Source organism: Aquarana catesbeiana, linkage group LG03, assembly GCF_042186555.1.
Source record: "Aquarana catesbeiana isolate 2022-GZ linkage group LG03, ASM4218655v1, whole genome shotgun sequence".
Classification (NCBI taxonomy): Eukaryota; Metazoa; Chordata; class Amphibia; order Anura; family Ranidae; genus Aquarana; species Aquarana catesbeiana.
The window spans coordinates 731,617,624-731,644,572 of NC_133326.1; the positions used below are offsets into that span (position 1 = coordinate 731,617,624).

At 44.9% G+C, this 26,949-nt stretch overlaps 1 protein-coding gene across 2 annotated transcripts; it reads right to left on the reverse strand.

Moving 5' to 3' along the window:
- Positions 1 to 641: 641 nt before the first annotated feature.
- LOC141133823 (asialoglycoprotein receptor 1-like) lies at positions 642 to 26,631 on the reverse strand. 2 transcript variants are annotated; one of them, XR_012243123.1, is made up of 11 exons: positions 26,299 to 26,631; positions 21,933 to 22,020; positions 17,479 to 17,592; positions 15,513 to 15,608; positions 15,376 to 15,432; positions 15,117 to 15,188; positions 10,056 to 10,133; positions 3,595 to 3,746; positions 3,161 to 3,270; positions 1,764 to 2,002; positions 642 to 1,683 (listed from the first exon to the last, which is right to left on the reverse strand). XR_012243123.1 is itself a non-coding variant. In XM_073623383.1 (10 exons), the coding sequence occupies exons 2-10, from the start codon at positions 22,015 to 22,017 to the stop codon at positions 1,843 to 1,845; spliced, it is 924 nt and encodes a 307-aa protein (XP_073479484.1). In that variant the 5' UTR covers positions 22,018 to 22,020; positions 26,299 to 26,631; the 3' UTR covers positions 642 to 1,842. The 2 variants fall into 2 exon arrangements, 1 of the variants encoding a protein (XP_073479484.1); XM_073623383.1 differs by having other exon boundaries at positions 642 to 2,002.
- Positions 26,632 to 26,949: the final 318 nt, after the last annotated feature.

Sequence of the window (26,949 nt, forward strand, 5' to 3'; positions counted from 1 at the left end):
TACTCCCTAAATGTAAAGAAAGTAGTGACTCTAAAGGAATGTAGCGTAATCAAAACTTGAAATACTAATCACAAAGACATAAATATCAAAGTCCATAATTCATAAGTTCATGTAATTAAAACGGCTGTAAGCAGCACCAACGGCAGCACCCTAAAGCCCCGTACACACGATCGGATTTTCCGATGGAAAATGTTGGATGTCAGGCTGTTGGCGGAAAGTCCGACCGTGTGTACGCTCCATCGGACAATTGTGGTCGGACTTTCTGCCAACAAATGTTGGCTAGCATGTTCTCAAATTTTCCGCCAACAAATGTGTGTTGTCGGACTTTCCGAGCGTGTGTACACAAGTCCGTCAGACAAAAGTCCAAAGTACAAACACGCATGCTCGGAATCAAGGACGAGCCGGAAGTGCTCAGTCTTTTAAAACTAGCGTTTGTAATGGAGATAACACGTACGTCACTACGTTCGTAATTGTTGGCCAACATTTGTGTGACCGTGTGTATGCAAGACAAATTGGAGCCAACAACCTTAGAACAAAATTGCACGGTTTTGTTGTCGGAAAGTCCGATCGTGTGTATGCGGCATTGGGGTGAAGCAGGCATCTCTGTAGGTATGAAAGGTAAACACAGAGGGGCCTCAGACTACGTGCGGCATCAACGATTCTCCAGTTTATTAAAAACAAGACAAAGAGAAACTCACATCTTAGTAGATTAAATAAGCGTGTATACAATAATTCTGGTCAGTCCTCAGGCTCTCCTGGATGGTCCTGGTGGAATAGCGGCACCGGGCAGGGGAGCTGTGTTAGTGGAAGACAGTAGGAAGTGGCCGATCGCCACATTAACTAGCGTGGAATTCAAGATGGCGCCAGAGCCCAGACTTGACATCACTATGGAAGCCATGCTGAAATAAAGGGGCAGTAACGTGTTTTAAAGCTTCCACTTCTCCATCAGACCTCAACACGGCCTCCGTGGTGACATCACGTCCAGCCCGGCTCCATCTTGCGTTCCACACTGGAACAAAGAGTCTAATCCAAGTTGTATTATCACAGCCTGTAGATAGACTTCACATCTTCATTCAGCTGCAGAGGAAGCAAAAGGGGAAGGTCTCATAAACGTGGACCTAGTTGTCTACTGGCTTAGTTTGATTATTGATGCTTTGTACCTTGGCTGTGATACCTACAAAGTGGACAGTAAATGATGCAATTCATCCTATCACTAGGCATACAGTATAAGGTGTGGTTTTATTTGTGGAATATAAATGTTGTGTGTGTATGTCATTGGTTCAATCCTGCTGCTATACGTGGTTGTTAATGACTTCATTGTAAAATAAATGTATTTCCCTTTTTCCGTAGTCCAATTTCACACAGTTTTATTGTGCTTCATAATATCTGCACAGAGCATGAATCCAGGGAATAACTAATTTGGTCAATGTATTTATATGTAATAATATATATTTTTAAATATTGTAGGTACTGTGGCATATCAACTAACTGCATAATTGATATTGCTGACTTAATCACCATAATACAGCAACATTAGCAAAACATAAGAAAATGGAAACGTATAAGAGGCACCTGCCTAGAAGTGATTAGAGATATTGGGCGTTCTCTAGGGTTCTTCAGTGCAGGAGGCAGAGTGATGAGTGGATGGGGATATTGGGCATTTTCTAGGGTTCATCAGTGCAGGTCAGGACACTGTGGTGCAGGAGGCGGAGTGATGAGTGGATGGAGAGATATTTGGTGTTTTCTAGGAGTCATCAGTGCAGGTCAGGGCACTGTGGTGCAGGAGGCGGAGTGATGAGCAGATGGAGATATTGGGTGTTCTCTAGGGTTCATCAGTGCAGGTCAGGACACTTTCTTCTCACAGATGTATGGGAAGTCGTTGGAACAATGGGAATGTCCAAATTGATTTCCTTCCGCCAGCAGCCCACACTCCTCCCAGGTTCCATGTTTTTTACGCATCCATATGCTGTACCAATAATCGATCTCAATGTTCCTCCAGAACCTGCAGGAAAGAAGAGACATTACAGATCAGACTGAGGCTGTCACTGACCAGAAGCAAGGATGGAGGAAATCCACCTCTGGAGGAGTCTTTACTTCTGTCCATCCAGAATCCTCATCGGCCTTTTTTATTATTATTATTTCAGGTACTCATATAGCGCCGTCAATTTGCGCAGCGCTTTACATATAAATTGTACATTCACATCAGTCCCCACTCTCAAGTTGCTTACAATCTAAGGTCCCTAACACACATTCATACATATACTAGGGCCAATTTTAGACAGGATCCAATTATTATTATACGAGATTTATATACGAGATTTATATAGCGCCAATAGTTTACTCAGCGCTTTACAATGTATAAGGGGGACAACACAATTACAGTACAGTTCAATACAAAAGGTACAGGAGGGCCCTGCTCATAGAGCTTACATTCTAAAGGGAGGGGGTGGTGGTACAAAAGGTAATAGCTGCAAAGAATGATTTGATGGGGGTGGCTCAGGGACAGTTATGTGGGTGTGGGATAGGCTTCCCTGAATAAATGAGTTTTCAAGGATCTCCTAAAGGTGGACAGGGTAGGGGCTGATCGGACATACTGGGACAGGGAATTCCAGAGGATGGGAGAGGCTCTGGAGATTAACCTACCAGCATGTCTTTGGAGTGTGGGAGGAAACTGGAGTACCCGGAGGAAACCCACGCAGGCACAGGGAGAACATGCAAACCCCAGGCAGATGGTGTCGTGGTCGGGATTTGAACCAGCAACCCTTTTTGCTGCTAGGATGAAAGTGCTAACCACTACACTACTGTGCTGCCCCAAGTTATTCACTACAGATAAGCAATACAGCTTGGTCACCTCCCCACTCCTTGCCTGTGATTGGACAGTGAAGGAGCAGCAGCCTGATAAGCACATTAAATTTCTCTCTCGACTCTCTCCTGTCAGCACATGTACATTGTAGTATAGTCTGATTGCCTCTTCCCCTCCCAGTATGAGTACTGCTGTAAAGGACATTTCAGTGTGCATAGTCTGGCGGCTGTAACAAGCAGAGATCGGTAGGCATGTTCTCCAATCTGCTCAGAAAAGGAGACATTTCACTTTGATGGGACAATCAATTTTTGTACAGCAAGGTGACGAACTTTAATATTTGGGGATTACGTCTCTTACTTGGAAGTTTTGTCATAAGAAGTCCCGTCCACCCATTTCCAGGCAGAGTCCTCCTCCTTCAGACCGATCCACAACCGCCAACTGAACTGCGAGAATGTCCTCAGAAAACCCTTCAGAAAGACAAATGGAACTTTTATCACATTCTGATGGTGGCCATTTCCCAATATTACCTGTATGGGTATTGACAACCAGAGGAGCTTACATTCTAAAATCCCCCCCCTACAGTCACACACTATTAATATTATACATTTATATAGCTCTGACATATACCACAGTGCTGTACAGAGATCACTGAGCCAGTCACATCAGTCTCTGTACCATGAACCCTCTTATTGGTGTCACTTATTTTTGTATATAAGTATTGGGTCCAGTTGAGTGACCTTTAACCCATTATACCTCTTAAAGAGGCCCCACCATCACCTCTCTATTCTCACCATTTCCTCTTCATCGTTGATGACCACCAGGTGACCCTTCCTGTCCTCGCAGTCCTTCTTAGCAGATGACCATGGCTGGGCGCGTTTGATCAACAAGTAGCAGCTGGAGCCATGGTGTGCCCAACCCCAATCACACAATGGGTCAGCAGAGCCTGAGAAGGAGGGGAGAGAGGAAGAAGAGCATGCTGAGACATTTATAGGTTTCTTCTGGTCACAGTAATCAAGATAGGTGAAGTTGATAAAATTACACTAAGCGATAATCAATGGAGACATCTGTATGGGACTGTAGAAGGATTTCTACTATACTGGAGACTATAGAAGGGATCTCATTATTTTGGAGACAATAGAAGGGGTCTCATTATGTTGGAGACTATAGAAGGGGTCTTATTATGTTGGAGACTATAGAAGGAGTCTTATTATGTTGGAGACTATAAAAGGAGTCTTATTATATTGGACACTATAGAAGGGGTCTCATTATGTTGGAGACTATAGAAGGGGTCTCATTATGTTGGAGACTATAGAGGAGGTCTCATTATGTTGGAGACTATAGAGGAGGTCTTATTATGTTGGAGACTATAGAGGAGGTCTTATTATGTTGGAGACTATAGAGGAGGTCTTATTATGTTGGAGACTATAGAGGAGGTTTCATTATGTTGGAGACTATAGAGGAGGTCTTATTATGTTGGAGACTATAGAGGAGGTCTTATTATGTTGGAGACTATAGAGGAGGTTTCATTATGTTGGAGACTATAGAGGAGGTCTTATTATGTTGGAGATTATAGAGGAGGTCTTATTATGTTGGAGACTATAGAGGAGGTCTTATTATGTTGGAGACTATAGAGGAGGTCTTATTATGTTGGAGATTATAGAGGAGGTCTTATTATGTTGGAGACTATAGGAGGAGTCTCATTATGTTGGAGACTATAGAAGGAGTCTCATTATGTTGGAGACCATAGAGGAGGTCTCATTATGTTGGAGACTATAGAGAAGGTCTCATTATGAAGGAGTCTTTAGAGGAGGTCTTATTATAATGGACACTATAGAGGAGGTCTTATTATGATGGAGACTACAGAGGAGGTCTCATTATGTTGGAGACTATAGAAGGAGTCTCATTATGTTGGAGACTATAGAAGGAGTCTCATTATGTTGGAGGCTATAGAAGGGGTTTCATTATGTTGGAGACTATAGAAGGAGTCTCATTATGTTGGAGACTATAGATAAGGTCTCAGTATGTTGGAGACTATAGAGGAGATTCTATTATGCTGGAGACTATAAAGGATATCTTATTATGTTGGAGATTATAGAGGAGGTCTTATTATGTTGGAGACTATAGGAGGAGTCTCATTATGTTGGAGACTATAGAGGAGGTCTCATTATGTTGGAGACTATAGAGGAGGTCTCATTATGTTGGAGACTATAGAGGAGGTCTTATTATGATGTAGACTTTAGAGGAGGTCTTATTATGATGGACACTATAGAGGAGGTCTTATTATGATGGAGACTACAGAGGAGGTCTCATTATGTTGGAGACTATAGAAGGGGTCTCATTATGTTGGAGACTATAGAGGAGGTCTCATTATGTTGGAGACTATAGAGGAGGTCTTATTATGTTGGAGACTATAGAAGGAGTCTCATTATGTTGGAGACTATAGAAGGAGTCTCATTATGTTGCAGACTATAGAAGGGGTTTCATTATGTTGGAGACTATAGAAGGGGTCTCATTATGTTGGAGACTATAGAAGGCGTTTCATTATGTTGGAGACATAACACATCTGCACATCACCCTGAACACACCATCTCCACCGTGAAACATGGTGGTGGCAGCATCATGTTGTGGGGATACTTTTCTTCAGCAGGGACAGGAAAGCTGTTCGCACCAGAACATGCGAACAGGCAAAAATTTTGTGCGAATACACGAACACCATTAAAGTCTATGGGACACGAACATGAAAAACCAAAAGTGCTCATTTTAAAGGCTTATATGCAAGTTATTGTCATAAAAAGCATTTGGGGACCTGGGTCCTGCCCCAGGGGACATGTATCAATGTAAAAAAAGTTTTAAAAACGTCATTTTTTTCGGGAGCAGTGATTTTAATGCTTAAAGTGAAACAATAAAAATGAAATATTCCTTTAAATATCGTGCATGGGGGGTCCCCTTAGTCTGCCTGTATATATAAGTATAGCATCTTTATCATGTTTAGAACAGTACCGCAGCAATAATGACATTTCTAAAGGAAAAAAATTCAATTCAAATTGCTTGCAGCTGTAATGTATTGTCGGATCCTGGCAATATAGATAAAAATCAATGAAAAATTAGTGTGGGTCCCCCCCAGTCCATAACAAGCCCTTTGGATCTGGTATGAATATTAAGGGGAACCCCGTGCGAAATTTTTTAAAAAAATGGCGTGAGGGTCCCCCCCAAAATCTGTACCAGAACCTGGCAGGCCACCAGAAAAGGGGGGATGAGAAAGCGTCCCCCCTCCTGAATCGGACCAGGCCACATGCCCTTAACATGGGGAGGGTGCTTTGGGGTCCCTCCCAAAGCATCTTGTCCCCATGTTGATGGGGAGAAGGGCCTCATCCCCACAACCCTTGCCCGCTGGTTGTGGGGGTCTGCGGGTGGGGGCTTATCAGTATCTGGAAGCCCCCTTTAACAAGGGGCCCCCCAGATCCCACCCCCCCTATATGAATGGGTATCGGGTACATTGTACTCCTACTCATTCACCAAAAAAGTGTAAAAAAAATAAAAATGACAGGAGACAGTTTTGGACAATTCCTTTATTAAAAAATAAAATTAAAAAAGTGTCCCGCAATGTCCATCCATCTTCAATCACAGCGCCGATGAACCCGAAAAATTGAAGAAAACGGAAAAACTCCGCCTCAATGGGAGGCCTACCGGCGACTACTGTTTTTTCACTTTAACAGCTGTTATGTGACGTCAGAGGGGGGCGGGGGTCACACATTTACGTTACCGAGTAACCCTGCTCTTGGCTATATAACAGCTGTCACCGCAAAAAGACAGCAGCCAGCGGGGACGCCTCCCATCGAGGCGCGTTTTTGTTTTCTTTTCTCTGGAACGTCGGCGCTGTGATTGAAGACGGATTGACATGGACATGTTAAAGGGGGCTTCCAGATTCCGATAAGCCCCCTGCCCACAGACCCCCACAACCACCGGGCAAGGGTTGTGGGGATGATGCCCTTGTTAAGGGCATATGGCCTGGTGCAGTTCAGGAGGGGGGGGGGCGCTCTCTTGTCCCCCCCCCTTTTCCTGCGGCCTGCCATGTTACATGCTCAGATAAGGCTCTGGTATGGATTTTGGGGGGGACCCCCACGCCATTTCTTTTTAATCTTGGCGCAGGGTTCCCCTTAACCACTGAAGGACCGAGCCTCTTTTTGGGATTTGTTGTTTACAAGTTAAAAACAGTTTTTTTTGCTAGAAAATTACTTAGAACCCCCAGACATTATACATTTTTTTTCTAACACCCTAGAGAATAAAATGGCGGTCGTTGCAATACTTTCTGTCACACCGTATTTGCACAGTGGTCTTACAAGCGCACTTTTTTTGGAAAAAGTACACTTTTTAAAATAAAAAAATAAGACAACAGTAAAGTTAGCCCAATTTTTTTTTATATTGTGAAAGATGATGTTACGCCGAGTAAATTGATACCCAACATGTCACGCCCGCTTGTGGAATGGCGACAAACTTTTACCCTTAAAAATCTCCATTAAAAAATTCTACAGGTTGCATGTTTTGAGTTACAGAGGGGGTATAAGGCTAGAATTATTTCTCTCACTCTACCGATCGTGGTGATACCTCACATGTGTGGTTTGAACACCGTTTTCATATGCGGGTGCTACTCATGTATGCATTCGCTTCTGCGCGCTAGCTCGGCGGGACGGAGCACGTTTAATTTTTTTTTTTATTCTTATTTATTTTACCTTTTTATTTTTTATTTTTACACTGTTCTTTTAAAAAAAATGTGTCACTTTTATTCCTATTACAAGGAATGTAAACATCTCTTGTAATAGAAAAAAGCATGACAGGTCCTCTTAAATATGAGATCTGGGGGGTCAAAAAGACCTCACATCTCATATTTACACTAAAAAGCAATAAAAAAACTAAATAAAAAATTGTCATTTAATTTTTTTTTTTAAAATGGCCCTTTAAGAGCTATGGGCGGAAGTGACGTTTTGACGTCGCTTCCGCCCTGCAATGGTATGGAGATGGGTGGGGGCCATCTTCCCCTCACTCGTCTCCATGCCACTGACGTGAGAGGATCCCATCACCTCCGCCACTGCCGACGGCTCTGGTAAGCTGCAGATTGCACCGGAGCGCGGCGGGGGGGCCTCTCCCACCGCCGATAAAAGTGATCTTGTGGCGAATACGCAGCAGAGACCAGTATTATAGGTAATAGGCCGGCCGAAAAGAGGATACCGGGGTTATGGCAGCTAGCTGCTGCCATAACAACGCTATCCCCCTTCAAAGTTAGGACGTATATCGGCGTGCGGCAGTCCGGAAGTGGTTAATATCCGTACCAGACTTGAAGGGCCTGGTATGGACGGGGGGGGAACCCATGACATTTTTTTCAATGATTTTTTTCTCTATTGCCAGGATCCGACAATACAATACAGCCGCAATCAGTTTTAAATGTAATTTTGCTACTCTCATTCATTACACTATATACGGCGCTATGTAAGCAGCCTTACATAGTGTGGGGCGTGGACTTAGCCCCCTGAGCCATGGCTGGCCAAAGGCACCCTGCCTTTGGCCAATTATGGCTCTTTCAGCAGAGCGCGCTGTCATTGGCCAAAGCATGCAGGCCAGGTGCATGCTTTGGCCAATCATCAGACGCCAATGCACTGCGATCTTGCGGTGCATTATGGGGTGTTCCGCGGTGCTATTAGCCGAACGGGAGGACACCAATGTTCGACTCGAACATCGTGCTCATCCCTACTTGTAACATTGGAGACTCTAGAACAGGGTTTTTAAACCAGGTTTCCACAGCACCCTGGGGTTCCGTAAAGAGTTCTCAGGGGAGCCGTGGCCATATCTCGGTCTGAACCCTACTCTGTGTTAACTCCCGTGCACTGCAACTCTGTAAGACGTTAGGGAAAGAGCACAGCCCACCCGTCTCTCGCCTCCTCCCAGCATCTATCTGTATTGTTGCCAGAAAAACAGAAAGCTGTACAGGGCCGCCTACCCATGTCCTACCAACCCATGACATCATCGGTTGTTGAGGACATGTTGAGCGGCACTACAGCTTTCTGTTTTGCCAGCAATAGTACAGATAAACGCTGGGAGGAGGAGTGAGACGGGTGGGCTGTGCTCTTTCCCTAACGTCTTACAGAGTTGCAATGCACGGGAGTTAACACAGAGTAGCGCTCTCATCACAATGTGCAGGATTGGATTACAGCCCCTATCTCCTCCCCACACTGATCCTGTACAGGTAGCTGAAATTGTGGATGGGGGCAATCCATGTTAACTCCAGGGGGGAGAGCAGTTGGGGGGGGGGTAGTGGGGGAGAGAGCACAGCCCACATTAGTGCTAGGAGGGGGGATTTGGGGTGGCTGGGTTGTACTAAGAAGGAGGATTTGAGGGGATTGTGCTGGGGGGGGGGGTGGAGCAGGGTTTTGTGCTAGAAGTGTAGATTTGAGAACAGGAGGGTTTATGCTAGGGGGAGAGATGGGGGGGGGTTGGGCTAGATGGAGGATTTTGGGGGGTTGTGCTAAGGGGGGGAATTTGGTATGGCATTTATGCTAGGAGGGGGACTTTGGGGGGGTTGTGCTAGAACAGGGGATTGGGGGGGGTGGAGAGGGGGGGTTGAAGTGGGGTTTGTGCTAGAAGTGGGGATTTGGAGGTTTGTACTAGGAAGAAGAATTTGGGAGGGGGGGTTGTGCTTGGAGGGGGGGGGTGTTGAGGGCATTGTGCTGGGAGAGGGAAGGGGGCATTTGGAGCAGGGCTTGTGCTAGGAGTGGGGATTTGGGAACAGGGGGGGGGGTTGTGCTAGGAGGAGACATGGGGGGGTGGGGTTGTGCTAGGAGGAGGATTTTAGGGAGTTGTACAAGGAGGAGGATTTTGGTATAGAGGGGGATTTTGAGGGGGTTGTGCTAGGAGAGGGGATTGGAGAGGTTTAAGCATAGTTCATGCTAGAACTGGGAATTTGGAAGTGGGGGGTTTATGCTAAGAGGAAGAATTGGGGGGGGTTTGCTAGGAGGGGGGATTTGGTGGGGGATTTGTGCTAGAAGGGGGCATTTGGGGGGGGGGTCGGTGCTAGGAGGGGGGATTTGTGCTAAAAGGGGGAATTTAGACAAAGAAGAGATGTTCTTAGAATGAAGGCCTTATATGAAGCTCTATAAGCCTCCTCACACTTTGCTGTACCTCCACCCTTCATTAATAAATGCTCCATCCAAGGAGAACAACGATTGCAGGGCAGAGAACTTAAGGAATCGGATAAACTTACTAATGTTTGGTTTAAAGATCTGGTCTGCCAGTTGTCCCAAAGCTGCCAATATCCTCTGATTATCATTGGAAAGAGAACCTGTAATATAAGCAAGGGTCATTATCTGCAATTTCTGTAGTTGTGGAGAATGGGAGAGATTTATTTCATGAGAGGTAGAAAGGGTGAAACAGAATCTGAGGCCAGAGATGACCCCAGACCACCTGTACTAAGTGAAAGGAGCAGCAAAGTGCAATCACTGTACAGCACTACTAACCAGAGCACAGATTTCCTTTCTATTAAGTGAGAAAACATGATTGTCCCATGTACATATGTGATTACAATCTATACAAAGAAAACAAAAGGTTTAAAGACAGTAAAACAAGGTACTGTGATTATTTTAATTTGCAATTTTGTAGCCTCCCACCTCTGAAAAAATCCAAATATTTCCCATAATTGTTCCTATGTCATTAAAACACCATCAGCATTTGTCTTTGATTGGATGAATTTAATAAAGTGTATTGTATCCTTTTCTTAGACAGTAAACATCTGCCTTTGGTTGGATATAAATGTTGAGGTGTTTTCCATCATGTTTTTTGACAATAATCATCTGCCTATGGTTTTATAAAGGTGGTGGGTGTTTCTTTGGGGAATCAACATTTGCCATTGGTTGGATGAAGGTGGTGAGGTGATTTACATCCTGTTCTTGGACAATCAACATCTTCCTTTGGCTGGATAAAGGTGGTGGGGTGTTTCCCATTCTGTTCTTGGACAATGTTGAAGACTATAGAAGCCGTCTCATTATGTTGCAGACTGTGGAACGGAGCTCATTATGCTTAAAGCTCTGAAAGGTCTCATTATGTTGACAACTATAGAAGGGGTCTCATTATGGTGCTTTTAGTTGGATGGAGGTGGTGGGCACTCCACCCTGTTCTCCATCAATATCTGCCTTTATGCTTAGCCTGCATCTGCTGCTTTTACCTCGAGGAGAGTGCCATTTTCAACACACCCACCTGGAGCGGTGATCCCCTCTCCCCCAACATCTGCCTTTAGTTGGATGAAAATGGTGCGTTGTTTCCCATCCTGTTTATAGACGGTAAACATCTGCCTTTGTTAGCTGAAGTTGGTAGGGTTTTCCACATCTTATTTTTGAATGATCACTTGAAAGATCAATGCCTGCCCTTGGTTGGATCAAGGTGGTGGGTGTTTCATTGGGGAATCAACATCTGCCTTTGGTTGGATGTAGGTGGTGGGGGGTTTCTCTTCCTGTTCCTAAACAGTAAACATCTGCCTTTGGTTGGATGGAGGTGGTGGGGGGTTTCTCTTCCTGTTCCTAAACAGTAAACATCTGTCCTTGATTGTATGAAGGTAATGGGGTGTTCCCCATCCTGTTCATGGGCAGGCAACATCTGCCTTTGATTGGATGAAGGTGGTGGAGTGTTTCCCATCCTGTTCATGGACAGGTAACATCTGCCTTTGGTTGGATGAAGGTGGTGGGGTATTTTCCATCCTGTTTTTGGACTTTGTACAGTCAAAATCTGCCTTTGATTGTATGAAGGTGGTGGGGTGTTTTTGGTTTGATGTGGGGTGCTTTCCATCATGCGGACAATCAAAACCTACCTTTGATTCAATAAAGGTGGTGGATGCTTGCCATCCTGATCATGGACAGGTAACCCCTGCCTTTGGTTGGTTGAAGGAGATGGCATGTTTCCCATCCTGTTCATGGACAGGTAACATCTGCCTTTGGTTGGATGAAGGTGGTTAGGTGTTTTCCATCCTTTCTGTGGACAATCAACATTTGCTTTTGACTGGATAAAGGTGGTAGTGTGTTTCCCATCCTGTTCTTGGATAGTATCAGGGAAATTGTATGCGCTAAGATATGCATATGTGCATTATTATTCTCGAGTGACTACTAGACATGCCCTAACTCGTGAACAAACAGGAATACTTGGTGCCCACTTGCCTATTTAAAGTGGCTCCAGAGACTAGAGGGTTGTTGAGTAGTCATCAGCTTTTAACATCGGTGACTTGATCCTTCACTTGCTTCTGTATTTTCCTGGCCTGTTGTGGACTCTGCTTGTTCCTGATAACGCGTTGCTGACTCTGGCTAGTGATCTGACTCTGTCTTCTGGCTGCTATTTTGGTACTTTCTCTGCTCACCCAATACCGACCTCAGCCTGGCTCTTACTCTGTTTTGGTTCACGATTCTGCGCCGCTGCTACCCGGCTGATACTGACTTTTGCCTGCCTGAGCACCGAAGATCCTGCTTCCCGGCTGCTTGCCAGCTTTCCTGTCACCTGCTGTTCTGCACCTGCTTAAGTGCCTTTGTATCTGTCAGAGTATCCTGCATCTGCCTGCTTACCAGCCTGCTTGCTGCCCACTGTTCTACACCTGCTATTGTGTCTTTGCATTGGCCAGTTCTCCAGTCTGCTGCTCAGCTATATTCTGTCATCACCCTTAGGAGAAACAGGACAAGAGGTGTAAGGGAAAGCCCTCTCATCAGCTTGGCCTCATAGCTGATAGCAGATTTTCAACATCTGTCTTTGGTTGGATAAAGGTGGTGGGGTGTTTTCCATCCTTTTTGTGGACAATCAATATCTGCCTTTGATTGGATAAAGGTGGTAGCGTGTTTCCCATCCTGTTCTTGGATAGTCAACATCTGCCTTTGGTTGGATGAAGGTGGTGGGGTGCTTTCCGTCCTGCTCTTGGACAGGTAACATTTGCCTTTGATTGGATGAAGGTGGTGGGGTGTTTTCCATCCTTTTTGTGGACAATCAACATCTGCCTTTGATTGGATAAAGGTGGTTGTGTGTTTCCCATCCTGCTCTTGGATAGTCAACATCTGCCTTTGGTTGGATGAAGGTGGTGGGGTGTTTTCCATCATGTTCTTGAACAGGTAACACCAGCCTTTGGTTGGGTGAAGGTGGTGGGGTGTTTTCCATCCTTTTTGTTGAAAATCAACATCTGCCTTTGATTGGATAAAGGTGGTAGTGTGTTTCCCATCCTGTTCTTGGATAGTCAACATCTGCCTTTAGTTGGATGAAGGTGGTGGGGTGCTTTTTATCATGTTCTTGAACAGGTAACATCAGCTTTTGGTTGGGTGAAGGTGGTGGGGTGTTTTCCATCCTTTTTGTGGACAATCAACATCTGCCTTTGATTGGATAAAGGTGGTTGTGTGTTTCCCATCCTGTTCTTGGATAGTCAACATCTGCCTTTGGTTGGATGAAGGTGGTGGGGTGCTTTCCATCATGCTCTTGGACAGGTGACATTTGCCTTTGATTGGATGAAGGTGGTGGGGTGTTTTCCATCCTGATCATGGACAGGTAACATCTGGCTTTGATTGGATGAAAAGGGCGGGGTGTTTCCCATCTTGTTCTTGGACAGTCACCATCTGCCTTTGATTGGATGAAGGTGATGGGGTGTTTCCCATCCTGTTCTTGGACAGTTAACATCTGCCTTTGACTGGATGAATGTGGTGGGGTGTATTACATTCTGTTCTTGGACAGTTAGCATCTGCCTTTGCTTGGATGAAGGTGGTGGGGTGTTTCCCATCCTGTTAATGGACAGGTAACGTCTATCTTTGGTTGGATGAAGGTGGTTTCCCATCCTGTTCTTAGATAGTAAAGAAGGTGACCTTCTTTAAAGGTTGAAGGGAAATAGTAATACACTCACTCAATTCCAATTAAATCTTTCTCCAACCAGCATATACTGTAGGTAACCATTACTATAGAATAGATTTAGGTTTAGGATGGCTTCTACATCAATTAAATGTAACCACCAGCCATAAATCACTGGCTGGTTTAAAATGGTTCTCTGTTCATTCTTTTTTCAGGCTAAGGAAAGGGAATGTCCTAAAAATGTTACCGTACTAAGCATTACCTGTGGCAGTCGGTGGAGTTACCTAGCTATTGATGAGCCAAACGGCTCTGGGTTTGGTTTGGCAGAGATTCGCTGAATTTTAACCTCTTTGAAATCAATGGGAGCTGGATCTATCAAATAAAAAATGCCTGTTTTATGGGTTAATATGCAAGGGGGTGTCAAAAAAAGAACATGGGGGTGTGCCCTGTGGAACATGTACCAATGCAAAAAAAAAAAATGTTTTAAAAATTCAGTTCGGCCAGGAGCAGTGATTTTTTTTTTTTTTTAATTGTTTAAAGTGAAACATTAAAAATGTCCAATTCCTTTAAATAACATGCTTGGGGAGGTGTCCTAATCTCTGTGATGTACAGAAAGTGCTGCAGCAGCAAAGGGAAAAAAGAAAAATGTAAAAAAAAGGAGAAAAGAAAATAGAAATAAGAAAAAGAAGGAAAATTTGAAAAAAATACAATTAAAAAAGAAAAAAATTATCAGGAAATGATATTTGCCTGCTGGCTACTTAGGAAAAGTACACAGACCCCAACAAAGGATAACTATAATGCATGGGGTCTTGTATTTTGGGGGAAACTTTGAAGGAGACTATGTGATTTTTCTTACTTTTTTTTTACACAATTTATAAAGCATTATTATTATTATATAGGATTTATATAGCGCCAACAGTTTACGTAGCACTTTACAACTTGAGTGTAGACAGTACAAATACAATACACTTTAATACAGTAGGAATCAGAGGGCCCTGCTCCTTAGAGCTTACATTGTGAGAGTTTGGTCCCCCCCCCCCCCCTCAAAATGAATACCACACCCTTTAAGACTGATATAATTTTTAAGAGGGTATCCCATGCAACAAAAAATAAAAATGACCTGGGGTCCTCCTAAAAATCCGTACCAGACAATTAATCTGATCTTTCAGCCTCGAAGGCCAGGAAAGGGGGCTGACCCCCCCCCCCACCCTGAACCATACAAGACCACATGCCTTTAACATATGGGGGTGCCATTTTGATGAAGACAAGGGCCTTTTCCCTGAAACCTTGTCTCGGTAGCTTTGGGGGGGGGTCTGTGAGCAGGGGGGGCTTAACGAGAATCTAGAAGCTTCCGCAAAAATAAGGGGCCCCCAAATACCACCCTCTTTCCTTGCGTGAATGAGCTGGGCCATTTTTCTGAATATCCCATGTACCATCTCCCGCACCCCCATATGTGTTCAACAATTACCTGCCACCTCATCTGATACAATTCGTATCACCAGGGACTCAATCTCCTCCACGTTATTCATCACTTTGGATTCTACAGAGATAAAAAAAAAAAAAGAATTGATATATAAGAACAAAAATAATGACATCATTTTATATTCATTCCTCCAGTCTCTAGGACCCCTCTTCATTCCACATTCATTCATTTCAGATCATGGGATACAATATATTCAGGAAATGTATAAATGTCCTCCAGTCTCTATGACCCCCCAACAACTCACCTTTGATGCCATTCAAAAAGTTTTGCATGACTTTCATTCTATCCATCATCTGGGATCCTGGTGGAGGAGAACATTCATATGGTGAGTAAATGGAATAACCCCGGTCTTACCCTTCCCGCCCGAGAGGTCCATCTCACCAAGTTGGCTCAGTCCCTCCACTCTGGATTGGACCCCCAGACTCAGATTCCTCAGTTTCACCTCCATGTTCTGCTCCATCTGATTCACCCCTTGACCTGCCAGAGAGACAAGGAACCAGAAATTAATCCAGTGGCCGAAACAAGGCGTGATGTGTATGGGGTGCCCTACAACTGACTCCAAAATGGAGCCCCCTAAGGTCACCCAGTGGGGGACTTCTCAGAGACATTGTAGATCTGGGAAAGGTGGTTCCTCCGCCCTAGTGACCTAATCCACATCCAATTACTAAACATGAGAGGGTAACGCTAAATTAGAGTTAAATCATTTTACAAGTGTGATGTCATATGACCAGTGTGATGTCATGTTACTATGATGATGGTTCTAGTAGGATACTCTCATGGTTATGCAGTAATCTTTGTCTGTCAGCTTACCTCTCCTTCTTGTGTTCATCTTTAGAGGCCAGCCACCCTCACCTGACGGCTTATATAATCCTCCCTCAGCATAGCTCCACCTCAGCCTCTAGCTTTCGTGTGCAACTTGCTGTGTCTCCTACATCTGATTCCAGTACCGATCTTGGCCTGTTCTCAACTATCCCTGTCTGCTTGTGACCCTGACCTTGGTTTATCCCTTTACTATCCTTGTTGTTCCAGCCTGCTGCTTCCTTCCTCTTCTCCTGTAGTCTACCGTGAGTGTGAGATGTGAGACCCTGGGGGCCGCGATCTGGAGCCAGACTGCAGCGCAGTCCAACCTCACCACTAGAGGCTCAGTTGAACACCTGCTGGCTCTTAGACTGTGCGCCCTTGGGAATCTATGCTCTAGCTCCCAGTGGGATCTGTGTTGGTGCTCCAGTAGACCTGCTTCTTGAACTTCCCAGAGTTCAATCTGCAGCAGTCAGTTCTAGGGTCCACTACCTTAGCGGTGCACTCCTGACTGTGGGATGGACTTGGAGTGCATCTGTCACCTGGCCTCAGGTGACCTGACAGATGCTATGTTACCAATGTGATGCTGATTGTGTGATGTCATATTATTATAGTGATGTCATGTGACCAATGTGATATCATGTTATCAGAGTGATGTATTGTGGCCAGTGTGATGTAATGTTATCACAGTGATGTCTTGTGGGCAGTGTGATATTATGGTATTAGTGTGATGTCACATGGCTAGTATTATGTCATATTATTAGTGTGATATCATGTTATTGGTGTGACGTCATGTTATCAGTGTGATGTCACGTTATCAGTGTCACATCATATTATCAGTGTGATGTCATGTTATCAGTGTGATGTCATGTAATCTGTGTGATGTCATGTGACCAGTGTAATGTCATATTCCCATTGTGATGTAATGTTGTCTGTGTGATGTCATAGAGTAATGTCATGTTACCAGTGTGATGTCATGTGACCAGTGTGATGTCATAGAGTGGTGCAATGGTAACAATGACAGTGTGTTGATCGGCACCTTCACCAGTTTCTAACAAAATCCATAATTTGGGACAGGCGACACGTCTACATTTTGGAGAGAAGCGGGGTCACCCCTGATGTGACTTTATATAAATAAACATAAAAAAAAAGAAAAATATAGAAATAAAAATCTAAAAACATAAAAGAAAAAAATTAAGGTGAACATGGCTGAGCTAATAGAAAACAACTAAAATACTTAACTAGTGCTGTAACTTCTTCATCTGACCAGTCACATTAGAATTGGGGTCTGTCTATAAGGGAGACCTGCCTACTGAGGAGCCCTGCCACACCCCTGAGGAGCAGAATCATCAGTAATATCTCCTCACTAATAGTACAGAGTACAGAAATATGACTGTGCTTTACTGTTCCTTTGTTATCACATCTCTGTCTGCTATGGATGATCATTCCCTGGTGAACACAGCACACCCTCTGGAAGCCGTTCAGCCAGGATGCTGATTGCAGAGGTCATTGGTGGGACTCTAATGTGAGGTGTGTGAGGCGAACTCACGTGTGAAGATGGTGAAGAGGATGATGATGATGAAGAGGAGCGCAGTGCAGAGAGATGAGAGGAAGCAGATCAGAGCGGAGGAGGGCCGAGCAGTCTGTCTGTCCATCAGGATTCCTGATATCAGAGAAAACGAGAGAGGGTCAGAAATTTACAAAACTGAATATATCATCGAGGAACCTGCAGAACAATTCGCCAACTGAGGACCGATACCGAGACTTACACCAACTGAGGACCAATACTGAGACTTACACCAACTGAGGACCAATACCAAGACTTATATCAACTGAGGACCGATACTGAGACTTACACCAACTGAGGACTGATACCAAGACTTACACCAACTGAGGACCGATACCGAGACTTACACCAACTGAGGACCGATACCAAGACTTACACCAACTGAGGACCGATACCGAGACTTACACCAACTGAGGACCGATACCGAGACTTACACCAGCTGAGGACCGATACCGAGACTTACACCAACTGAGGACTGATACCGAGACTTACACCAACTGAGGACTGATACCAAGACTTACACCAACTGAGGACCGATACCGAGACTTATACCAACTGAGGACTGATACCAAGACCTACACCAACTGAGGACCAATACTGAGACTTACACCAACTGAGGACCGATACTGAGACTTACACAAACTGAGGACTGATACCAAGACTTACACCAACTGAGGACCGATACCGAGACTTACACCAACTGAGGACTGATACCGAGACTTACACCAACTGAGGATCAATACCGAGACTTACACCAACTGAGGACCTATACTGAGACTTACACCAACTGAGGATTGATACCGAGACTTACACCAACTGAGAACCGATACCGAGACTTACACCAACCGAGGACCGATACCGAGACTTACACCAACTGAGGACTGATACCGAGACTTACACCAACTGAGGACCGATACCGAGACTTACACCAACTGAGGACCAATACCAAGACTTACACCAACTGAGGACCGATACTGAGACTTACACCAACTGAGGACTGATACCGAGACTTACACCAACTGAGGACTGATACCGAGACTTACACCAACTGAGGACCAATACCAAGACTTACACCAACTGAGGACCGATACCGAGACTTACACCAACTGAGGACCGATACCGAGACTTACACAAACTGAGGACCAATACCGAGACTTACACCAACTGAGGACCTATACTGAGACTTACACCAACTGAGGACTGATACCGAGACTTACACCAACTGAGGACTGATACCGAGACTTACACCAACTGAGGACTGATACCGAGACTTACACCAACTGAGGACTGATACCGAGACTTACACCAACTGAGGACCGATACCGAGACGTACACCAACTGAGGACTGATACCGAGACTTACACCAACTGAGAACCGATACCGAGACTTACACCAACTGAGGACCGATACCGAGACTTACACCAACTGAGGACCGATACCGAGACTTACACCAACTGAGGACCGATACCGAGACTTACACCAACTGAGGACTGATACCGAGACTTACACCAACTGAGGACCTATACTGAGACTTACACCAACTGAGGACTGATACCGAGACTTACACCAACTGAGGACTGATACCGAGACTTACACCAACTGAGGATCGATACTGAGCCTTACACCAACCGAGGACAGATACCGAGACTTACACAAACTGAGGACTGATACTGAGCCTTACACCAACTGAGGACCAATACCAAGACTTACACCAACTGAGGACCGATACTGAGACTTACACCAACTGAGGACCAATACCAAGACTTACACCAACTGAGGACCGATACTGAGACTTACACCAACTGAGGACCGATACCGAGACTTACACAAACTGAGGACTGATACTGAGCCTTACACCAACCGAGGACAGATACCGAGACTTACACAAACTGAGGACTGATACTGAGCCTTACACCAACTGAGGACCAATACCAAGACTTACACCAACTGAGGACCGATACTGAGACTTACACCAACTGAGGACCAATACCAAGACTTACACCAACTGAGGACCGATACTGAGACTTACACCAACTGAGGACTGATACCGAGACTTACACCAACTGAGGACCGATACTGAGACTTACACCAACCAAGGACCGATACCGAGACTAATGCCCCGTACACACGGTCGGATTTTCCGACGGAAAATGTGTGATAGGACCTTGTTGTCGGAAATTCCGACCGTGTGTAGGCTCCATCGGACATTTACCATCTGATTTTCTGACACACAAAGTTGGAGAGCAGGATATAAAATTTTCCGACAACAAAATCCGTTGTCAGACATTCCGATCGTGTGTACACAAATCCGACGGACAAAGTGCCATGCATGCTCAGAATAAATAAAGAGATGAAAGCTATTGGCCACTGCCCCGTTTATAATCCCGACGTACGTGTTTTACGTCACCGCGTTCAGAACGATCGGATTTTCTGACAACTTTGTGTGACCGTGTGTATGCAAGACAAGTTTGAGCCAACATCCATCGGAAAAAATCCTAGGATTTTGTTGTCGGAATGTCCGAACAAAGTCCGACCGTGTGTACGGGGCATAACACAAACTGAGGACCGATACCGAGACTTACACCAACTGAGGACTGATATCGAGACTTACACCAACTGAGGATCGATACTGAGACTTACACCAACTGAGGACTGATACCGAGACTTACACCAACTGAGGACTGATACCGAGACTTACACCAACTGAGGACTGATACTGAGACTTACACCAACTGAGGACTGATACCGAGACTTACGCCAACTGAGGACTGATATTGAGACTTACACCACCTGAGGACTGATACTGAGACTTACACCGAGGACTGATACCAAGACTTACACCAACTGAGGACTGATATTGAGACTTACACAAACTGAGGACTGATACCGAGACGCACATCAACTGAGGATCGATACCAAGACTTACACCAACTGAGGAATGATACCGAGACTTATACCAACTGAGGACTGATACCGAGACTTACACCAACTGAGGACCGATACTGAGACTTACACCAACCAAGGACCGATACCGAGACTAATGCCCCGTACACACGGTCGGATTTTCCGACGGAAAATGTGTGATAGGACCTTGTTGTCGGAAATTCCGACCGTGTGTGGGCTCCATCGGACATTTACCATCTGATTTTCTGACACACAAAGTTGGAGAGCAGGATATAAAATTTTCCGACAACAAAATCCGTTGTCAGACATTCCGATCGTGTGTACACAAATCCGACGGACAAAGTGCCATGCATGCTCAGAATAAATAAAGAGATGAAAGCTATTGGCCACTGCCCCGTTTATAGTCCCGACGTACGTGTTTTACGTCACCGCGTTCAGAACGATCGGATTTTCTGACAACTTTGTGTGACCGTGTGTATGCAAGACAAGTTTGAGCCAACATCCATCGGAAAAAATCCTAGGATTTTGTTGTCGGAATGTCCGATCAATGTCCGACCGTGTGTACGGGGCATAACACAAACTGAGGACCGATACCGAGACTTACACCAACTGAGGACTGATATCGAGACTTACACCAACTGAGGATCGATACTGAGACTTACACCAACTGAGGACTGATACCGAGACTTACACCAACTGAGGACTGATACCGAGACTTACACCAACTGAGGACTGATACTGAGACTTACACCAACTGAGGACTGATACCGAGACTTACGCCAACTGAGGACTGATATTGAGACTTACACCACCTGAGGACTGATACTGAGACTTACACCGAGGACTGATACCAAGACTTACACCAACTGAGGACTGATATTGAGACTTACACAAACTGAGGACTGATACCGAGACGCACATCAACTGAGGATCGATACCAAGACTTACACCAACTGAGGAATGATACCGAGACTTATACCAACTGAGGACTGATACCAATATTTACACCATGGACTGATACCGAGACTTACACCAACTCAGGACCGATACAGAGACTTACACCAACTGAGGACTGATACCAAGTCCTACACCAACTGAGGACTGATACTGGGACTTACACCGAGGACTGATATTGAGACTTACACCGAGGACTGATACAGAGACTTACACCAACTGAGGATCGATACCGAGACTTACACCAACTGAGGACTGATACCGATATTTACACCGTGGACTGATACCGAGACTTACACAAACTGAGGACCGATACCAAGACTTACAACAACTCAGGACCGATACAGAGACTTACACCAATTGAGGACTGATACCGAGACTTACACCAACTCAGGACTGATACCAAGACTGACACTAACTGCGGAATGATACAGAGACACAGCACAGTACAACTTCAACAGTATTCTCGGTATCTGTTCTTATTCTGTATGTATGGACTCTGCACAGTACCACTTCTCTTGTCCTGTATGCCGGGTGTAATTCTTGGTATCGGTCTTGCATATACTGATGATTGGTACCTTGGAGAGGCCAGGTTCCTGGAGGACTGTTGGTCGGTTTTGTGTCTTCTGGAAGGTTCTGGAAGTTCCGGTATTCCACTGACATGACCTGTGGGATGGACAAACAGTGAGGAATGATTGGACAGGTGGGCGGTGCTCAGCATGTTGATGGGCGGGGATTACTGGTCATCTATGTGAAGTGACACTGGCAGATACTCTGCCATTGTCACTGAGTAAAACAATGTAATGATGAATGGTTACATTGTATTTACTGCTTCATTAGTGTTGCATACCAAGAAATGGCACATTTTCAAATGTCTCTTTTTAATTTTTAAATACCTTTGTTATGCTTGTGGAACAGAAACGTCATTTTAAACTGAACAAATCATAAAATTAAAGCGGGGGTCCACCCACACCGCCAAAAAAAAAAATATATTAAAAGCTAGCAGCTACAAATACTGCAGCTGCTGCCTTTTAATACATGGCCACTTACCTGTCCCAGGGTCCAGCAATGTCGGCAGGCGACGCCGAGAACCCGCTCGGTTCTCGGCAGCTGCCGCCGCCATCCTAGGTGAGGGAGTCAGGAAGTGAAGCATTGCGGCTTCACTTCCCGGTTCCCTACTGCGCATGCGCGAGTCGCGCTGCGCGTCCCAAGTGGTCCTCGCTCTCTCCTGGGAGCTGTGTGTTCCCAGGAGACAGCGCGGTGGGGACGGGAAGAGGCGTAGACTCCCATGGGAGTCTATGCCGGAAGTGGGTGCAAATACCTGTATTAGACAGGTATCTGCACCCCTCTCCCCTCTGAAAGGTGCCAAATGTGACACCGGAGGGGGGGAGGGTTCCGAAAAGCGGAAGTTCCATTTTTGTGTGGAAGTCCGCTTTAAATTATATTTTTATTCATAATATTTATGTGACGGGAGTCACCTTGGGCGGGGGCTTGTGAAGTACCCCCATCACATTGGATGATCCTCCATCACATCAGAAGACTCCCCATCACATCAGATGTCACCAATCACATCAGAGACCCCATCCCATCAGAAGACTCCCCATCACAGCAGATGTCCCCCGTCACATCAGATGTCCCCAATCACATCAGAGACCCCCATCACATCAGATGTTCCCCCATCACATCAGATGTTCCCCATCACATCAGAGGTCCCCATTACATCAGAGGTTCCCCCTTGACAACAGAAGCCCCCATCACATCAGAGGTTCCTTGTCACATCAAAGTCAGAGCCAGATGTTCCCCCATCACATCAGAAGACTCCCTATCACATAAGATGTCCCCCATCACATCAGAGGTTCCCCATCACAGTAGATGTCCCCTATCACATCAGATGTTCCCCCATCACATCAGAGGTCCCCCATCACATCAGATGTACCCCATCACATCAGATGCTCCCCTATCACATCAGATGTTTCCCCATCACATCAGAGGTCTCCCATCACAACAGAAGACTCCCCATAACATCAGAAGACTCCCTATCACATCAGAAGTCCCCCATCACATCAGATGTTCCCCTATCACATCAGAGGTCCCCCATCACATCAGAGGTCCCCCATCACATCAGAAGACTTCCCATCACAGCAGATGTCCCCCATTACAGCAGAGGTCCCCCATTACAGCAGAGGTCCCCCATCACATCAGAAGACTCCCAATCACAGCAGATGTCCCCCATCACATCAGATGTTCCCCCATCACATCAGAGGTCCCCCATCACATCAGAAGACTCCCTATCACATCAGATGTCCCCCATCATATCAGATGTCCCCTATCATATCAGATGACTCCCCATCACAGCAGATGTACCTCCATCACATGTTCCCCCATCACATCAGATGTTCCCCATCACATTAGATGTTCCCCCTTCACATCAGGGTCCCTATCAGCATTCCCCCTTACATTAGAGTCCCTATCAGAAGTCCCCCGTACATCAGGGTCCCTATCAAAGTCCCCCCTTACATCAGGGTCCCCACCAGGATTCCCCCTAATATCATGGTCCCTATCAGAGTCTCCCCTTATATCAGGGTCTCTATCAGAGTCTCCCCTTATATCAGGATCTCTGTCAGAGTTTCCCCTTATGTCAGCATCCACATCATAGTTCTCCCTTACATCAGGGTCCCTATCAGCATTCCCCCTTACATTAGAGTGCCTATCAGAAGTCCCCCGTACATCAGGGTCCCTATCAGCGTTCCCCCTTACATTAGAGTGCCTATCAGAAGTCCCCCGTACATCAGGGTCCCTATCAGCGTTCCCCCTTACATTAGAGTGCCAATCAGAGTTCATCCTTACATCAGGGTCCCTTTCAGAGTCCCCTCTTATATTAGAGTCCCTATCAGAGTTCCATCTTACATCAGAGTCCCTGTTAGAGTTCCCCCCTACATTAGAGCCCCTATTAGAGTTTCCCTATTAGAGTTTCCCCTACATTAAAGTCCCTATCAGAATCTTAGACCAACTGACCTGAACACTGAGTCTGTGCACTTGGTCTGTGGATAAGCCATCAGCCCTAGCTGTGTGAGCAACAGTGGGGTATTTTACACACAATAGCAGCTGGGTATGCATGGAAACATAACAAGCTGTGTCACTTCCACGGTCCCACGGTATGGGCACACCCCCTCTACGCAAACTCAACCCCCCATGCTTCCCAGGTTCTAGGAAATCAGTAAACATTTGCTCACTGATGTCCCCTAGATAGTAAGAAGCCAGAAGCTACAAGGACTTTGTCACTTTTGGTCTCTGAGATGGCCTCATGGTCCAGGAAGAAGCCAATAAAGTGCCATCTGATCTACTATAGTTTCTGTGGAGTGCCAGGAGACATCAAGGGTCTAAAAGGACTATTGGTCCTCTATGTAATAACAATAAAGCTAATTAAAAAAAGTGTAGAAAAATGAATGCACAACTTTAGTATTCTGAGAGCTTCATTTCAAAGTATATGGGGGTATGGAGAATGGATGTATGGAGAACAAAGTTTTGGAAAACAAAGGTATGGAGAATGGATCCATGGAGGATGAAGGTATGGAGAATGGTGGTATAGAAAACGGAAATATAGAAAATGAATGTATGGAGTATGAAAGTATGGAAAATGGTGGTATGGAGAATGAATGTACATATATATATATATATATATATATATATATATATATATATATATATATATATCTGGAGGAGGCTGAGATCTCGGAGGTGATGGTATATTATGATATGATATGAAGGGTTGTTGGAGATTTCAGAGAGGATGGTGTAGTATGATATGAAGTTCTGGTGGAGATCTCAGAGGGGATGGTGTAGTATAATATGAATTTCTGGTGGTGAGTTTAGAGGGCATGGTGTAGTATGATATGAAGTTCTCTTGGAGATCCCCGAGGTATTATGATATGAAGTGTTGGTGGAGATCTCAGAGGTGATGGCGTAGTATGATATGATATGAAGGGTTGGTGGAGATCTCGGTGGGGATGGTGTAGTATAATATGAATTTCTGGTGGTGAATTTAGAGGGCATGGTGTAGTATGATATGAAGTTCTCTTGGAGATCCCCGAGGGGATGGTGTATTATGATATGAAGTGTTGGTGGAGATCTCAGAGGTGATGGCGTAGTATGATATGATATGAAGGGTTGGTGGAGATCTCGGTGGGGATGGTGTAGTATGATATGATATGAAGGGTTGGTGGAGATCTCGGTGGGGATGGTGTAGTATGATATGATATGAAGGGTTGGTGGAGATCTTGGTGGGGATGGTGTAGTATGATATGATATGAAGGGTTGGTGTAGATCTCAGAGATAATGATGTAGTATGATATGATTTAAAGTGTTGGTGGAGATCTTGGAGGTGATGGCGTAGTATGATATGATATGAAGGGTCGGTGGAGATCTCGGAGAAGATGGTATAGTATGATATGATATGAAATGTTGGTGGAGATTTCAGAGGGGATGGTGTAGTATGAAATGATATGAAGGATTGGTGGAGATTTTAGAGAGGATGGTGCAGTATGATATGAAGGGTTGGTGGAGATCACGGAGGGGATGGTGTAGTATGATATGATATGAAGGTTTGGAAGAGATCTCGGAGGTGGTGCTGTAGTATGATATAATTTGAAGGGTTGGTGGAGATCTTGGAGGTGATGGTGTAGTATGATATGATATGATATGAACTGTTGGTGGAGATCTCATAGGTGATGGTGTGTTATGACATGATATAAAGTTCTGGTGGAGATCTCAGGGGGTTGGTGTAGTATGATATGGTATGACGTGTTGGTGGAGATCCCAGAGGTGATGGTAAAGTATAGTATGGTACTGTATAGTATAGCATAGTTTAGTATTGTATTGTATGGTATAGTAAGGGATAGTATAGTTAAGTTTGGTATAGTATAGAATCTTTCTCGTCCCTCTTACCTTCTAGTGATGTCTCTCCAGTCTCTGGAGTTGTAAGTGGAATACTGTAAGTTGCTAATTTTTTCCTCTAGATATTTTATCCGGGTTCTTCGTATGAAAGGGCCTATCATGTTCATCCTCCTCTGCTCAGCTGACACCCTTTCCAGCTAATATTTCATCATCTAGGGGGACAATCACTGTCTTATCATTGTACTGTTGTGGTCATTCCTGAAGTCACAGCAGTAATATGGAATTTTGGGTTCTTTTTCTGTCTCATGACTTAAGGCAGCTCTACGCGGTGGGGATATTATGGTAAAATAGTGTGAACTGTCTGACCTCCTACCATACGGAAGTATTAGTAAACAAATATCTGTCTCGTGGTGACTTTCACAATATGAACTGAAAAGCTTCTGTTCTGCATTGGACTTCAGTAGATGGAAGTGGCCACCAGGTGGGGTCAGATCTTTGTGCTGCTATGAATTGAATCTGAGCTCAGAACTAGTGCTGCACATCCTGCTTTCTCCTGGAAAATCCAGATGGTCCTTACTTTGTATTACTCTTAGAAAGTTTACAAGTCTACATGAATAAATCTCTGACATGTTACAATATACAGGGACAGTATCACTTTTAGGAAAAGATCTATCTTTTATCATTAGAAATAGAAAGCCATCC

What these genes read in the sequence shown, in the direction of transcription:
- LOC141133823 (XM_073623383.1), bottom strand. Translation starts at nt 22,017, where the DNA reads ATGTCAGTGGAATACCGGAACTTCCAGAACCTTCCAGAAGACACAAAA. An exon ending in AGGAACCTGGCCTCTCCAAG is followed by an intron (nt 17,593 to 21,932) that starts GTACCAATCATC and finishes CTCTGATATCAG; the next exon opens with GAATCCTGATGGACAGACAG. An exon ending in TGTATCAGATGAGGTGGCAG is followed by an intron (nt 10,134 to 15,116) that starts GTAATTGTTGAA and finishes CTTATATTACAG; the next exon opens with GTTCTCTTTCCAATGATAAT.